Raw genomic sequence first — 17,991 nt, 5'->3', positions numbered from 1 at the left:
CTACTTCTTCTACTTGATCAGAACCATTAATGGTTTCTTCTTCGTTGTTGTTAGAGAAGACCACATTTTCTTCCTGTCTTTCAGAATCATTATTTTTTCTCTCTCTGATCTTGCAAAGAACTAGTTCTTGAATCTACACATACATAAATAAAGATATAGTAATAATTTAAGAAAGTCATTAAAAAATACATAAAATAATAAATAATTAAATAAAATGTAAATTATCATTTGGTGAGCCGAATTTGACTAAATTACAATTTCGGCTAAGTGTTTATTTTAATTACCAAAACCTGAACGATAGGTCTTTCGAGTGACGAGATCATAGGTTTAAAACGTCTGATATCATTTTCATTCATGTTTTGGTGATTAAAATGACCAGTGAATCGGATTCATCAAAAGTAGCTAGGTCATGTTTTTGTAAACATCTCAATAAACAAAGTTGACTACAAACCTCATTTTGTTGGCCAATATTTGATGCAAGTCTGTACTCATGCATGATCCAGTTTGTCTTCACTTGTTTTTTACTACTAGATTTATCGAACTTAAAGAAGTTTAGAGTTTTCATGAGACCAACAATATTTCCTTGTGCATCAAGAATGTTCTTGTCTCCACGTGAGGCTTTCCATCGACCACCTCCATCACTTACTTCTCTATTAGCTCGAGATCCTCCATTCTTACATTTCTTCTCTCTTAGAGCATAGTAGTATCGTTCTTCAATACCTCCACTGATATCTGAACTGATAATTGGAAGATTCCATGGTGCCGTTAAGTAAACATTAAACTCCATGATAAGATCACCATGAGATGATGGACTGTTTCCCAACGTTTTTTGAAGCAGAAAGTAAGTCACCAACTCTTTGTCGCTTGGAACGAACCGATAACCTGCTGGAAACAACATTTCTCTCTTTCGATCCAAACAAGTTTCTCTCTCTCTCTCTCTCAAGCAGTCTCTTTCTCTCTCTCTCTCGTTCTTTCTTTTTCTCTCTTACCCTCGCTTCCTTTCTCTCGTTTTTTCTCAAGAATATGACAACGAGTTTCTGACTTCATTTATGTTTTGATGGACATTATATATGAGTTAATATAGTAGCCACCCGTCAGGCCTACATTCAAAACCCAAAATCGGCCCTATTATTAAACGGGCTTTGCCCGACCAAATACTAAAAGGATTTAATAACTAAACATAAACCTGGTCCATACCAGGACTGGACTGATTGTGCCAAAACCCGGCCCATTGACAGCCCTGCTCCTTCTTAATCCTATTATTAAACCATAGTAAAGTTCATTCAGTTGGTGAACTCGATGTGGAATGAGTCAATTCGGACAGCTTACTAAATATATGCTATATAAAAATTAGAATTTTGATTTTATATTCTTTATTTTTGTATTTAACATAGAAAACCGAGTCAAGTTATTGTAACAAATGTAATTAAAACATGATAGAAAGTGGCACGTGCAATTGTATAAAAATCTCAGAAATAATCTAAATATCAAATTTAAATCATGTTCTATGTTCGATAAGTGATTATCATGGTTTTTAAACTCAGTATTTTCATCTCGTCTCGTCTCGTCCAGGCCCGATACCAAGTCGTCTCAGACGAGTTTTTCGATACGTTTGAGATGTCTCGTGAGTCAAATAAAAAATGAACATGAGTCATAGTTCTAGGTCAAAAAATGATTTTGTGAGTTGGTCTCGTTCTGCTCTAAAATCAAGTTAACTCGAACAATACGTTTCGGTCTCAGAAGATTTAAAAAACCATGGTGATTATACATCCCTCCTTAGACTATGGTACTATTAGGAGATGTAATAATCATCTTAATCTTATATGTCCCACATTTTTATATAGGGTCTTTTAGGGCACACGTTATAGTGCAATAAATATACTATTGGAAATCAGATTTTGTATGGAAAATGCCCTTAATTTTTTTTTACCAAAATACCCTCACATTCAAATTTCCAAAGTGTATTTATTGCACCTTAATGTGTGCACTTAGGGCACATGCTAACAAAATCAAACATGTATATATATATAGAGAGAGAGAGAGAAAGAGAGATGAGAACTTGGTCAAATTTGGTGTGCATTAACTTAATATGTCTATTAAACATCCATTTTCATGAACCTTCTTACCTTACTCAAATGCTATATTACTTGCTTGTATAAGTGTTTGACTACTCATGCATATTAACATAACAATGTCCTTTATTTTATAACATAAAAATGAGAATATCTCTAAGAAAGTAAATAAATTTTATTTAACTAATTCATGCCTTCAAAAAAGAAAATTATATTTTCACTCCTTTTCATAGGTCAATTATAGTTGGGAAAATTACTTTAAAGGACCTTGGTGAAATGATTTATTTCTAAATAATCCCTAAGATTTGAGTGGTAGCTTGATAGGACATCTAGTAAATTTTTTATTTCTTGGTCCTTCATTATTAGCGAACTGATCGCTTTTTTTATTATTTATTGCTGAGATTACCACTTTTTATTTATTGTTAAACTTGACGTTTTTTTCATTTAGTGTTGAGTTCATAATTTTTACTTTAGAACTCACCACTATTTACTGTTGAGTTCATAATTTTTACTATCGAACTCACCACTATTTATTGTCGAGTTCACAATTTTTACTGTCAAACTCATCACTATTTATTGCCGAGTTCACCACCTTTTATTTATTGAACTCGACGCTTTTTATTTATTGTCGAGTTCACCACTTTTTAAATAAAAAGTGATAAACTCGACAATGGTAAAATCCACTAATTTTCAATTTTCGAGTTTTTTCGACTAAAATACAAGAAATATTATTGACTAAAAACTTGAGATACCAACTTGTTTAGATGATTTCAATCTATAACATAAGAATCATTCTTGATTGCTTTTCATCCAAAAAACTAAGAAAAAATCCTAATTTTTTACATACAAATTCAAAATGTTTGAAAAAAAAATCCTTGAAAATGACTTCTTCTTCCTTCTTAAATCATTTTCAATGTGGGAGATGACTTTCAAAGATTGTCAAGAAAATAAAATTTTACTAAATGGACTATTAAGAGACCGCCCAAAATTTAGGGATTATTTAAAAAAAAAATCCCTTGATTAGGGTCCTTTAAGTAATTTTCCCATTATAGTTTCACTCATCCTATGTCCACAGCTGCTTGTGTTTTATTTCACTCTTGCCATGTCTTGACTAACATTACGAATATTGTCATCTTGTTAATCTCGCAACCTAACTCCAACTAGCTTCAACGTGGTAGATATTATTACTTTTCAATGTAAAATATTTAGTCTATTTTCAACAATTGATGAGAAAAAAAGTAGTTAACAAAGATGGAGGGAAGTTGTTCATACATCATAGAGCTGGTTCCAAGGTCTGTAACTAATATTTTTCGATCTGGGTGTGGAGAAGGATCAAATCTCATCATGGTTCCAATTCGCATTACTTAATTTGTTGTTATTGTAGCAAACTGTGATTTGTTTCAAATCAAACCACTTCGCATTGGGCTCGTGAAATAAAGGGAGCCCAGCAACTTTGTAATAAAAGTTATTTTTATAGAATAATGCTAAAGTGACCTCAAGATTGAACCTCACATCGTACATAATCCAGTGAAAAGTGTATAACTTTGTCATTTATTTGCATATGGACAATCAGATTTTAAAGCACGGCTGATTGCCACAAAAACAAGTCGAATCTGAATTATCTCAGCTGTTTATTAACTTGCTTTTGTAGATTTGCAAGTAATCAAGATTGACTCAACTTGAGAGTTGAGTTAATCCGAATTACCAAGTTTTAAAATATTGGGCCAAATTAGAAGACACAGTGGAATTTTTTATAACGTGGTAAAACCCCAATTTGGGGAAACATCCACGGCTCTATCCGAGCAGGAAAATCTTTAAAAACTATAAAATCCAAAGAATACAAATTCCAAGAATCCATACTATCGACCCCATATATCTCGCTAATTCAATTTTTGTCGTTTCTGATTTCTTAGGTATTCCATATCCCATGCTTGGATATCCCATAACGGTTCTTCGTAGTAATCGTCGTAGAAAACCACACCTTCTGCTTCGCCTCCTTCAAAAATATTAATCAGTGGTTCCTCGTTTTCATAGAAGATCAAGTTTTCTTCTTGGGTTTCATATTCGTGATCTTTGGAGCAAACCAAACCTTCTTCTTGTATTTCATTAATCTGTGGTTCTTTATTGTGGTAGTCAAACACACCTTCTTCGTCTTCTTTTTCTTTTTCTACTTCTTTAGAAACATTATTGATTAATAGTTCTTCTCGTCTTTCAGAATCATAATCTTCCAAGAAAACCACGCCTTCTTGTCTTTCCGTAGGATTAAAGCTTGGTACTTCATTTGGGTAGATGACCGCACCTTCTTCCTTTTCTCCTTCACAATCATTAATGGTTGGTTCTTCGTTGTGGAAGAAGAACTTGTTTATTTCTTGGCTTTGATAATCGTAATCTTGTCTTTCAAAAGCACTAATGGTTTCTACTTCCTCTACTTGATCAGAACCATTAATGATATCTTCTTCATTGTTGTTAGAGAAGGCCACATTTTCTTCGTGTCTTTCAGAATCATTATTTTTTCTCTCTCTGATCTTGCAAAGAACTAGTTCATGAATCTAAAAAAACATAAATAAAGATTTAGTAATAATTTAAGAAAATCATTAAAAAATACATAAAATAATAAATAATTAAATAAAGGGTAAATTATCATCATTTGGTGAGTCGAATTTGACGAAAGTTGACTACAAACCTCATTTTGTTGGCCAATATTTGATGGAAGTCTGTACTCATGCATGATCCAGTTTGTCTTCACTTGTTTTTTTCTATTAGATTTATCGAACTTAAAGAAATTTAGGGTTTTCATGAGACCAACTATATTTCCTTGTGCATCAAGAATGTTCTTGTCTCCACGTGAGGCTTTCCATCGACCACCTCCATCACCTACTTCTCTATTAGCTCGAGATCCTCCATTCTTACATTTCTTCTCTCTTAGAGCAAAGTAGTATCGTTCTTCGATACCTCCACTGATATCTGAACTGATAATTGGAAGATTCCATGGTGCCGTTAAGTAAACATTAAACTCCATGATAACATTACCATGAGGTGATGGATGGTTTCCCAACGTTTTTTGAAGCAGATAGTAAGTCACCAATTCTTTGTCGCTTGGAACGAACCGATAACCTGCTGGAAACAACATTTCTCTCTTTCGATCCAAACAACTTTCTCACTCTCAAGCAGTCTCTTTCACTCACTCTCTCGTTCAACCAGTTTCTGACTTCATTTATGTTTTGATGGACATTATATATGAGTTAATATAGTAGCCACCCGTCGGGCCTACATTCAAAACCCAAAATCGGCCCTATAATTAAACGGGCTTAGCCGACCAAACACTCAGGATTTAATAAGTAAACATAAACCTGGTCCATTGCGGGCCTGGACGGATTGTGACAAAACCCGGCCCATTGACAGCCCTGCTCCTTCTTAATCCTAATATTAAACCATAGTAAAGTTCATTAAATTGGTGAACTCGATGGGGAATGAGTCAATTTGGACAGCTTTACTAAATATATGCTATATAAAAATTAGAATTAGAATTTTATGTTATTTATTTTTGTATTTAACATAGAAAACCGAGTCAAGTTATTGTAACAAATTTAACTAAAACATGATAGAAAGTGGCACGTGCAATTGTATAAAAATCTCAGAAATAATCTAAATATCAAATTTAAATCATGTTCTATGTTCGATAAGTGATTATACCATCCCTCCTTAGCAGGGGCAGAGCCAAGATTTTGTTTTCGTGGGGGCAAATTACAAATAGAAAAATTGTCTGATTTTCTATGGGGGGTAAAGCAGTAGAATGTTAAAATTTTTTGTGGGGGCAAATTACAAATAAAAATTTTTTCAAAACTTCTGTGGGGGCAAAGCAGTAGAATGTTAAATTTTTTTTTTAAATTATTAATACCTCTCTATGCATTTTAGAAATTCTTGTGGGGGAATTGCCCCCACTGTAAATCCGCCCCTGCTCCTTAGACTATAGTACTATTAGGAGATGTAATAATCATCTTAATCTTATACGTCCCACATTTCTACATATAATTTTGTAATTTGTTCTATTGGTCTGTACATGTCAAGACGTGATCGTCATCTCCTTCATTCCTTCTCCAATAAAAACAATGTTTTTCTTATTCTTCTATTTTTTTTTTTTTTTAATATTTAGTTGCACTTCAGTAATTTTGTTTTGAAAGTATACTTTGGACATTTTGTGAAAAAAATAATTCAAAAATCATTGTCATCTCTTTTCCAATCAATGATACAGAGTTTTGTTAGGGGGATATGCTTCATCTTGCATTTTGAGCGCGAGAGAGAGAGAGAGAGAGAGAGAGAGACCCCCGGGGGGAGGGAGGGGATGTTCCCTAATAGTGATGATTTCATGGGATGGGGTTTAAAATTAAATTATCATGTAGCTAATAGGTAATAACATCACAGGACATTTGCATCATTCGCAATTATCAATCCTTTATAATGCTCATAAAGGGAATGTAGTGGAAAAAAAAAGAAGCAGGACTTCGTTGTCATTACTTAGAGCATCTCCAAGAGACCCATTAGGTGTCATACTCTCTTTATAATAAAGAGTGAAATGCACATTTTCACAACCAACAGACTCAATGGATGTCAGAATTAACGTAACGAGCTCAAAAATCGAGGAGATGACTCGTTACATATAGCGAAGGCCTTTGGCTCATTATAAATAAAAATATGATATAAAGAACCTTTCCTTATTAACTTAGTAAGATTTCAAAAATTAATAAGGGTCGTTGGGCCCACATAAATTATCACATTGACAATCGAACACAAGATCCCACTACAAAAAAATGGTTATTTTGGAACAGGAGAGTGATACGGATTTTAGCCGTTTCTAATAAAAGATGGTTTTAAACCGTTTTTTATGTTTGGAGCCGTTTCTAAATCGTGACCCATGGGTTTTAATCCGAACCAGACTGAAGAAATCGTCCTTATTCTCTCGTTCTAACTAGAACGAAAGACGAAAGGCAGAAAGAGTTAGATCGAGAGGACAGGGAAGGTGATCTGCGAAAATCCATTCGTCCCTCAATGTCGATCGGTTCTTCGTCTTAGATCTACGAAACCTAAGGTTCGAATCGTCAAAATCCCCTCGTCTCTCAGGTAAGATCTTGATTTCTTTTAATTTTCCTTTCGATCTATCATTTTTTATGATTTTGGAACCCTATTATCGATTCTTAGTTAGATCTGATTTGGTTTGTTAGTTTTCAGTTGAGATCGTTGCATTTCTTAGGTGGAATTCCGATTGATGTAGGGTTTAATGTCTTGTTTGATCTTTTAAGAATATTTTTTGTTTCTTTGCTTAGGGTTTTTGCTAATCTCTTGCTTGCTTAGCAACTTAGAAACCCAACCCTATCAATTGGTTTTCCAACACAGAATTCCAGCTCAATAGATCTGGGTGGCATGGCACAGTAGGCCTAGAGGGCATGTAGTCCTCTTGGATTTGGGGATTTATAACTCTTGGAACTTGCCTATTTAATCCACGAATTAGAGTTGATTCATGGAAATTTCAAATCCAACTCTATAATCTAAACATGCCTTAATAGTTTTATTTTAGAGAGAATTACAAAAAGATATCGCATAACTGATATTAGAAAAATTATTCAGTGATCCTGATCCTGGATCATGGCAGCATCCTTTTTTTTTTTTTGATAATTGGGTATCCCTATGGACAGCAAACCGGGCCCTTTTCTAGGCTTTGCCCAGTCCATAGACCATGGTCTTGTCTAAGAATTAATCTCGGGGCATGTGCATCGCCCACACATCACACGCTGAGAGTACACCCTTATGGGTGACCACTGAGGAATAATGCTCACATTGAGTATCGATTTTTTTAGAGTGATTTTTTTAACTTCGCTAAATATACAGATTTTTATACAAAAAGTTCATAGAAGTCTACCCAATTTGTATTTTAGAGTGATGACTCATGGTCCGGGTACCATGACCATTAATCGTAGCAGGTAGTTTCTGATTTTAGGGAGAAAAAAGTAAAAGAGACTTTTTTTTTTAATATCTCCTAACAAATTTTTTTAGTAGTGTATTCTTTGAACTTTATGGAAAATAATTGTATGATATTCTTAACAATGTATATGCTAATGCTCCGATAGAGTTTATTATGGACTTACAATGGTGAGGATCACCTCTAAAAGTTGGTGTACTCTCTACATATATTTTTCCATTGTAATTTTTTTTGCAATTTTGGTATAGTTTTCTGCCTTTTTATGGTAGGAGGGAAAATGATGATCCAAGGAGTATTAAAGTGCTAACAGGTATTGCTTTTCTTCCTCTGTTTTCATGCACTCTTCTATTTTAATTCTCTATATATATTTCTAAATGATTTTTCTTAATAAATTCAATTGTCTTGCTACCCTTGCCAAGGCCTCATGACCACTGTTTACATTAATTAATTTGCCTTTTTGATATCAGCCTCACAGAAAACTGTTGATGGACCATCCAGCAAGGACTGGAGAGGTGGAAGAGCTGCTTCATTTAATATCATTCCCAGCAGTGCTGGGGCTGTTAAGGTATGGATTTCTTCCACATAAATCATATTATTTAATGTATCTTAGAAACATCCCCTGTTAAATTGGCAATATTTGGTTTACCCTCTTGACCATAAGTCGATTTTTTGCTCATTTTGTTTATAGGTTTGTTTTTAGTATTGCCTGTTCATTTGATCATTTTGTTGTGACACATCCTCTTAATAACATGAGGATTTGCGAAGTTTGAAAAAAATTTCTGAAAAAAGCAGAGTTCTTGTAGAAACAAGAAACCTTCTAAGACAAAAGCCTATGAGATTGAATTTCAAGGACAAAATATCTCCTATTCCATGGGATTGCCATACTTATTTATATATGCTAATTTAGTGAAAGACCCACTGAATGTGCAATTTTCAAAGTTATAGCAGGTATGTATTGTGTCACCTATAATTTTCATAGTGTCATTTTATCAAGTGATATTTCAAACAAATTGATGCCAAACTGAATGTGGTCATTGTTGAAGAACTTGTGTAATAGGAGGGATTACCTAGTTGTTTGCTTGTAATTGAGTTCTATGTTTTACAAAAAATGCTCATTGTGTTGATGGATGAACATCACAGTTGCAGTGTATTTGAATATGCTTCTCAAACTGGCATTTCTGGCCCTGTGGAATATATTGATAATGACTGAATAGGTGATGGTTGGAGTAGGAAATTTACTTTTGCAAAGGTACTTTCTTATAATCAAGCATATAAAACAGTAGTATTTTGGTTTTACCTTGAGTTCCATTCTGCTTTGTTACACATGACTATATTAGGTGCATCAAACTATGGGCATTTCAGAATATTAAATTCATTCAAAGGGATATTAGAATGTGTCAATATGAATAATATTTGCAATGGTTGGGAACTGGTCGGATTCAAACCAAGATTGATTGTTTGGGTCCGATTGGTCATTCTCTGCTATTTTAGTAATAAACACAATATTTCAGTTTTTAGAACATCTATTTTTAAGTGTGGATATTTATTTGTAATATAACTTTGCAGGCTATAGTACCATGCAACAGAAAGCTAATCAATCAAAAACACATGGGTGGCATTAGAACCTAGTGTATATCAGGTACAATAGCTTATATGGGCTTTGTTACCTATAAATGAAGCGGGGGAGAAAAATCTTGGAATATCTATATAGTCTTGCAGAATCCTAACAAAAATGATGTCCATTCATGTGAACTTGTTCGATTTCCTATTTTATTATTTGCTTTTCATTTTTATATGATTTTATTACCAAAGCTGCTACAATTTGCTAATCTTATATGTATGTTTTCATGATTAATTGGTATAGATATAAAGTGCTTCTCTTCCAGAGATGAGGTGCATTTTTATTGCAAGAGTTGTTTGATTAAGTAGACAAGAGAGTCTCTTAAGTAGCAGTCTATGCTTTATGTTTAATCCAAATATGCTTAGGAGCTATCACTCTAGTTGTTTATGAGTTCTATATATGGATCACTATGAGGACTAATGATATGAAAGGAACACTTTAAATCTGTTGAGATGCCTGCCCCATCGTAGGATGCAGGACTTTAGCCACAATATCCATTTTAATAGGTTTACAAGTTATATAAGCACAAAATAACATATTCTGTTATTTGAAATCGCAACTTTTATTATTTTAAATGTTTATATATTTGAGTGATAGTTGTGGTAATGTACTTTTTTGGAGTCCATGCTTGTTTGAATATAAGGTGGTTTCTTCTTTCGATGTGTTAATTGTCTTACATTTTCTACACGATACTGATTTATATTGCTGATCCAATGCTCAGGAAATTATTTTACTCCAAGCCATGTCCAAAGTGCAAGCAGCCAATCGAGAAAAATCAGGGGTGCATGTATGCATACCTCCTTTAGGTATGATCAGTTTTGCTAGATACTTCAACTAACAATTATTTTGGCGAGCCCTCCCCCACCTACTCCTATGTTTCCATCACAACAAACCATCACTGTTCCAAAGCTTGTTCAAATTATTCTCATTCGTAAGTGACGTAGCTGTGGAAGGCCAGATTGGCCATGTCACCATTGTTCAAGAGAGCCTATGGAAGGCCAGACTGGCCATGTTGCCTCTGGACTAGCCACTACAAAGTTGATGTCAATAGCTTTGTCTTTGCAAGCATCAGTGGCCCCTAGCAGTGGTGCAATCAATATTATTTTTTTTGTGTATGTCATATTCATAATTGATTTTATCTTGATTGTTTCTAGGGCTTGATAGCTTTGATATCCTTCAAGGACACTCGAAAGCTACCATGCTTTGGATATTAAACAATGCAGCTCAGGGAATTTTGTCCTCATTTTTCTTCAAATATGTAGGTTAGATTGTTCTTCTTCAATTTTCTTATTCTTCACCAAATCTTTAAGTAGGATATACTGCATCAAGTATCACAGACACTAAAATGAGAACAAAAAATTCCCATGTCAGACATCTTGAGAAAGTTGTAGGGGAAAATGCTTAATAAATTTATCTTTTCTGTTTTATTTTTATTGTTTATGCATTGTTGCTTTAGTTTTTACATACAACTCTCTAGTACACTCATTCTAAATTGGTGGCTTTTATGAACTAGTGTTCTATACATTAGTAAATATTTCTGTAGAATCCATTTTAATTGAAATTTTCTTTGATACATGCAGACACAATTTTGAAGAAATATTCATCAACCGTTGCTACAATTTTTACGGGCATGGCATCAGCTGCATTATTTGGTCATAAACTGACAATAAACTTTATGCTAGGAATCTCTGTTGTGTTTATCTCAATGCACCAGGTAATTAATCATTGAAGTAAAGAAACAGAGAATTGTGTGTGCTCCTTTTATATTGACTTTCTTTTTCTTTGTTTTTCAGTTTTTTCACCTCTTTCAAAAGTCCAAGACGAACCGTAAAATGGAACTCTGGAAATGATGGCTGTTCAGAACAACCACAGGTGTGTGTTCTCTATGTAGACATATGGCAATGTCACCATTGTGAAGCATAACTTAGTAGCATTTTTTTTTTTAAAGTAGCGTGAGGTGGAAGCCTCCCTCCTTAGAATGAATGATGTTCACACATCCATGAGTGCCTCGCGGCTCATCTTCTTCACCTTAAAACATTTTAAGTCTTCTAGTTCTAGTTTCCATTTTTTTTTCTTCAGTACAATGTGTTATAGTCAAGTTTCACCTCTACTGAAGTGCTTTAACATATTTGCTTCTCTTCAAATTTCATTTTCATCACTTTTTCATTGAGAATCCTTCACTTGGAAATGTTTAAAAAATAAGAACATCAAATAAAATTTGATTTTTTGTTATCAACACGGACTCTGAGTCCTTTATCTTAGGTACTTTTATTTGTATTCAATTTATTTATGCTTCTGATTGGACTGCCTTTAGAGTTGAACAATGGACATGAAGGTTTATCACTTTATAGTCCTTGGTTGATCAGGAGTATTTGCTCAGACACTCATTTGAAGGTGCGAAAACTCATTGTGAGAGTATGTAATGTGGTGACACGAAAGACTGATCGATTGGTAGTTGCGGGCATTTGATTCTTCCTTGTGAGTGTGATAGTGGGTTTCTATACTAACAGGTCACCCATGGATTGTGGATGATGGAGTTCCCCCGTATAAACCTCTAGACTCTGCTATCTTATCACACCTCATGCGTTTCTCTACGATGAATAAATTCAAGAAGATTGCTCTAAGGGTAAGCTTTTATCAATTTCTTCTTTAATAATAACACTTCATCTATCATGGGTCATGGAAATTGCAGCTATTATGATGCTTGAAAAAAAAAATGAAACACAGGAAAGCCCGCACTGGAGAGTCCCTACCAGTCACAAAGAACCCTGGTGATGAAGTCTTCTCTGGGTCCACTTGCAAGCAAGGTGAAATCGAGGCCATTGTTATAGCCACTGGAGTCCACACATTCTTCGGTAAGGCTGCATAGGTTTTGACTATTTATGAACTTTGTTTTAGTCTGTATTTTCAATCCACATCACATCATTAGTTGTGGCTGTCACTATATTTCAGTTTTGGTGAACATTAATGTGGGTACATAGCACAATCTTACCTGCCTTCCATGAACTAACCATTCAAACAATATGTAACGGATGCAAATGTCTACATAGATCGAACCTATATTTACAAATAGATAGTTGAAGGTTGTGCTGTTTGGTTTTCCTTTTTGACCATTTTTCAAGTAATATAATTGGATCTGCCGGGATTAGGCTTCCTTGAAGCTTAATGTTCACTATTTTTGCACTTTTTCTAATTGCAGATGCTTGGTACTATTGAGGAATTGGAAGCTGCAATTCAAGATAATATTTCTGAAGCAAATTCTATTCTTTTTCTAAACCACAATGTTCTGGAAGAATATGAAAATCGTCAGCGTAAGGTAATTTTATCATTTTTTGGGTGTTTAGTTGTTTGATATCCATCCTCACCATTTTCCTACAAATAGAAGTCATTGCCACAAAACGATGTTTAAGTAAAATAGACAGTCTGAAGGTGAAAATACAGATAGTTAATTTTTTGGTGATTGTAGTATCTGCTATTCCTGCTGTTTCTTTTCTCCATTTTGTCTTCTCTCTCCTTATTATTCTGAAAGTTTATCCATATACTTTTTCTATATTTGTAGAATTGTAAACTAGTTGTCATTGCTTGAAAAAAAAATTTCTGATCCAAGAGATTTTGCAGGAAAACTGGCTTCCAACTTTGAGAAACCTTATTGCTCAGATAAACGAGACATTCAGTCGAAACTTCCAAGAGATGGCTATTGCTGGAGAAGTTTCATTGGATACTTAATTTCATTCCCACGGCTGTTAATAAATTAGTTCCCCTGGTTTTCATTTCGTTTTTTATGATGTATTTCAGATGAGCATGACATGGACTTTGATAAATTTGGGATCCTTATAAAAGTGAAATTCAGGTGAGTCACATTTTGGGAAAATGACTTTTTACTACATTTGTGCTAGTAATTATAACCTGTGACAAATTTTGCTATATCATCATCATCATCATCACCATTATGACCACGACAATTTTTGCTATATAATCATCACCACCTCTATCCCAACTATATTGACATGAATCACATTCCTCCATCAATAATTCTTCGTAAAATAATAGCTATTTATTGTGGTCCAAAGATAGTGAAATAATTGATTAGACAGCTATTTGCATCATCTTGTAGAATGAATTGATTTGAGATTGATTTCTCGCTAATCCTTGTTTCTATTATGGAATGCAATTACTAAATATCAGATAACACTATCAAATCTTTAATCTATTGGCAAACCATTGTATCGGCAAAAAGGTTCTCCAAAACATTAGTTTGGCAGATTTTTCAGTGGATCTCCCTAAACGAACTAACTCATCATTGTGGAAGTCGTTTAGTGAAAACAGAAGAAAACAAAAGAAAAACTGGCAAACAAATAAGGAAACCGTTGAGAAGCACATCTGTGTGCGATAGGATGAAGCATCACAAATATTGATGAAAAAGTAGGGATGTGAAATAAATATCAAAATCCATGATGAGGTCTCGGACTCAGTTGCTCACTATAGTTTCAAGTTTCATAAATACATTATTAACAAACATATCACAAATGTTTCGGACAAGTGCAAAAAATATATATTAATAGTCCCAAGAAAAACCTGCTCCTACCAACAAGCAAAATCCTCAAAAAAAGAAAAAAACATAGAATCCTTAAATTCCTTACAATTGACTTCCTCATTTAGTATGTACGATTGCTCATGGAAAATAAGTGGAAAAATGTCCTCAAGCCTTCACTGCTTAGCTAAGTGGCTCCTTCTCTTCTGATATTTTCCCAGGCAAGGTTGTTAAAAGTGCAAGGCGGGGCCTAACAATTGAATTCATTTGCCCTTCAAAATGAATTCACTTCAATCAGATATTCAGCAGGTTATATCTATATTCGTTAACCAAAGTCCAAAATAAATCATATAACAAAATTATATTACATTCTAAAACCATACATCTTTTGTCAAGAAATGTTCTCCACGATGCAAAAACATCGCAAAACAAGAGAGTATAAGTTGAGAATAAAACAAAAGAGTTAATGCATTCTACTGTTCCCCTGAGAAGTTTTGGACAACAAACCTTACGTTAGAATTAACTTCAATGAGCTTACGTGACTTCGTCGTTCAAATGAAAGCAAGATCCATTTATTAAGATATCTTAGTCCTTGTGTTTCTGTTTACTTTTTTGCTTACTCCTCATGTTACTGGTAGTAATAAGATGATAATTAGAGGGAGGCATTGCACTTGCCTTCCCAAACGATTTCTCATAAAAATTCCATAGCTCTGACTTGATCAAAGACATAACTGAACAATGAAACTAATTTAATATAGAAAAACATTTAGGTTTTCAATCATGAAAAGCACAAGGGAGAGAATTCAAAAGAGTTGTTTTGTTTAATTTTACCAGTAAGCCAAGAATTTGAATTGTGCATACTTCCTATAGACCTTTTCAACATCTCTTCGAACAGTTTGACTCGTGCTACTTATTCCATGGATCTGCACAAACAACCTCTCAAGTGTTTATCACTTTTTTACAATAGGGATTCATGAATGAGGAAGAAACAATTAACAATTCCAAACCTTTTTCAAACGCGTAAAAGTTTCTGAATCAATTGGAATCACTTGGTAAAAACCCATGCACATGAGCACATTGGCACAAGTAAAAGGTCCAAACTCATCAATTTCCATCAACTGCTTGGTCAGCTTATCATAGAGAGATGGGATTTCACTATTGCAATCCAGTTCTTCAAGTTGTTCAATTTGAAACCTTCCTTCTGTAATACTCCCAGTAACTCTACTATTCGATTTGCTCTATATCCAAGCTTGCAGCGTTTTGCCAAGAAATCCACGTCAAGGCTTGCCAGCTCTTTTGGGCTAGGAAAATCTCCAATTCCATAGGAAGAGTCGGTTCTCCCTTCTGACAATGTCTGATCTGAAATTGAGCATGCATCAAACTTATTATTGTCGTTCAAAAGTTGGCAAGAGTTGCGCTTCCCATTAGAATCATCTTCTTCGACAGAGAAGAGGAAGCTTAGGCTTGGTTTCTCCTTACTAAGAAAACAAGTAGTCTATTGGTGACAATTGGTGGTTTCAGCTTCCAACTTGGTTTCATTCTTGGAAAATTTACAATCTAAATTTGCAGATATTTTCTTCATTGATCACTTTCTCTTTAACTCTCTTCCAATAGGCGTATTGGAAGGAAACCATCAGTTTGAGGTTTCAAGCAGCTTGGATCTTGAGAAACAACTTCTGTGCCGAGGTATTTAAATGAGTCAGACTTCAGATTCAACTGAAGCTCAGAAAGTGCTCTAGCCATTGTAAAAGTCCTCGGCCACCTATAAAAAGTAAATAGGAAATTACTACTTAGATGGAACAGAACAATAAATCATCAAGGATAATCATATAAAAAAGTCTCAAATGAAAAACCGAGCATCGAGAAAAGAGTGTTAAATTTTTTGGGATTTTTACCTTTTTTTTTTAATTACACAATCCTTCTATTCTTCCAATAAAAAAAAACACAGTTTCTTTCCATTTCTGCTAATCATATCCTAGATTCTTTCTCTTCTAGTGTGGTTCACTATTCCGAAGATCAAACTCCATCAAAACCCTAGCTGAATCACCAAAGGGTGCCAAACTAAACCTTTACAAAAAAATTTAGGGAAATATTTCAAGTATTTTTATCAAAGTGTCTCTAAACTCGCAAAGACCAAGGAGTATCTGAAATCTCTTAGAATGCTGACAAAAGCTAGTCAGGCAAGACCTGAATCCCTCTGTCCTGTTCTGCATATTGAATTGCCAACAGAATACATACAAAAATGCACTCCTACACATTGTAGATTGTTTTTCAATCCAATAGCAAATAGCTCATAGCTCATTGCAACCACCTTTTCAAAATTCATATCTCGCAAGCTAAGATGCTACAATATGGAAAATGGTAACGAGACACGGATACAACTCTTCAATTCCAATATGCTTCCTTTCGTTCAATAGGTTGATGCCAAATGGAATAAAACACTGGTTTTAATCTTGATGCCTCATCTCACGCCTTCAGATCTTAAAAAGTTGGTCTTGTCCTTCGTTTCCACCAAAATATCCTATTATTGAACTCATGCTGCACAAGTAATATAACGACTAGGACTTGAATTTATGGAGTTGACACCAGGGTCAAACTTCCAATTCAGTTGACTCATTGACCGAGTGTTGAACATGACTTTGAAGAGACTTGACATGGTTCAACTCAGGACCCATGGTTAGCAAGGTAGCCCTTCCTTGGACTCAATATAAACTATATCATAGTGGCAAGTGTTCGAAGAGAAAATTGGTTGTTTCCTAGCAACATTACATGCAAAAGGAAATGTGTAGTGTGACAGAAAAGGGAGTGTTACTCACATTTAAGTTTGAATAGATCTCGTTATGGGAACAAAAAATAAGGAGAAATCGATGTATCCATGTCCGATATAGAAACTATAGATGTGGAGAAATCTATAGGCTAATAATTATATGAATGGACGAAAACATTGATATAATGTGGTACAATTTATCAAGAATATATCATCTTTTCCGTGAAATGGACAAATCATGTGCTAGAGTTATTATTTGTACCCTTGACAGGAAATTATCCCATTATCAGCAAATGTCCTCAAGGCTATAGATAACATGAAAGTCGTCGGAGACCAAGACATATTGCCCAACAACGAGATGGACGGACAAGTCAACGTATTGGACGAGATTTAAAGCCCAATGTTCATTTTTCTCATTGTTGAACGAGATGTCTCAAACATATCGGAAAACTCGTCCGAGACGAGACATCAAAACTAGTTCTAAAACCATGATACATAATGTGTGATATAAATGTTACATACGCCCGTCATTGGATAGTTATATCCATGTGTTGCACCTTAAAAATTCCAAAACATTGATATCCCCATTCTCCACTAATTGTATAGAAGAAAAGAGAAAAAAAGAAAAAGAAAAAGGGGGGGGGGGATGATATGGAGAAAGACTGACTAGCAAGAGTAGCATGCACTTAACCATATATTCAAAAAGGGTGGGGGATCGAAAAACTCGGCCAAATCCTCTGTTCTTGGCTTCTGGGTGAATCCTATGGAACTCCTCTATGCACATTTCATCACTTTCGGAAAACCGCAGCATCCGTGCTACCTGATCTTGAAACAAACAAACAAACACACACCATAGTCACAAACCACTATTGAATAATTACCCTATCGAAAATTTATTACTATGACATAGACACATAGAGAGACAGAATTCGAGATCAAATTAATATGAACTTGGAAGTATTAGTAGGTTAGGAGTGGGCGCTTACGAGCAAAAATTGTTGGTCGAGTGGGGAGAGAGAATGAGTG

At 34.5% G+C, this 17,991-nt stretch overlaps 1 protein-coding gene and 1 long non-coding RNA gene across 2 annotated transcripts; one reads left to right on the top strand and one right to left on the bottom strand.

Moving 5' to 3' along the window:
- Nucleotides 1-7,072: 7,072 nt before the first annotated feature.
- Nucleotides 7,073-13,452, top strand: LOC147406573 (CMP-sialic acid transporter 3-like). The gene is made up of 8 exons (XM_086434667.1): nt 7,073-7,190; nt 8,316-8,356; nt 8,514-8,611; nt 10,389-10,473; nt 10,822-10,929; nt 11,248-11,381; nt 12,867-12,983; nt 13,286-13,452. The coding sequence occupies exons 4-8, from the start codon at nt 10,410-10,412 to the stop codon at nt 13,391-13,393; spliced, it is 531 nt and encodes a 176-aa protein (XP_086290793.1). The 5' UTR covers nt 7,073-7,190; nt 8,316-8,356; nt 8,514-8,611; nt 10,389-10,409; the 3' UTR covers nt 13,394-13,452.
- An 867-nt stretch (nt 13,453-14,319) lies between these two features.
- LOC147406572 (uncharacterized) lies at nt 14,320-15,979 on the bottom strand. The gene is made up of 3 exons (XR_015176497.1): nt 15,206-15,979; nt 15,030-15,121; nt 14,320-14,470 (listed from the first exon to the last, which is right to left on the bottom strand). It is a non-coding gene; the product is annotated as an uncharacterized LOC147406572 (long non-coding RNA).
- Between the last annotated feature and the right edge of the window lie 2,012 nt (nt 15,980-17,991).

The sequence above is a fragment of the Akebia trifoliata genome, chromosome 3, assembly GCF_017979445.1.
Source record: "Akebia trifoliata isolate Shusen 1 chromosome 3, ASM1797944v1, whole genome shotgun sequence".
NCBI classification, from domain to species: domain Eukaryota; kingdom Viridiplantae; phylum Streptophyta; class Magnoliopsida; order Ranunculales; family Lardizabalaceae; genus Akebia; species Akebia trifoliata.
Note: the sequence above shows the minus strand (reverse complement) of the source record. Positions and strands in the feature narration are given on the sequence as shown.

Coding starts and splice junctions, on each gene's coding strand:
- LOC147406573 (XM_086434667.1), top strand. CDS start 10,410: ATGTCCAAAGTGCAAGCAGCCAATCGAGAAAAATCAGGGGTGCATGTA. Junction 10,474..10,821: donor TGTATGCATACCTCCTTTAG/GTATGATCAGTT, acceptor GATTGTTTCTAG/GGCTTGATAGCTTTGATATC. Junction 11,382..12,866: donor TGTTTATCTCAATGCACCAG/GTAATTAATCAT, acceptor TTCTAATTGCAG/ATGCTTGGTACTATTGAGGA.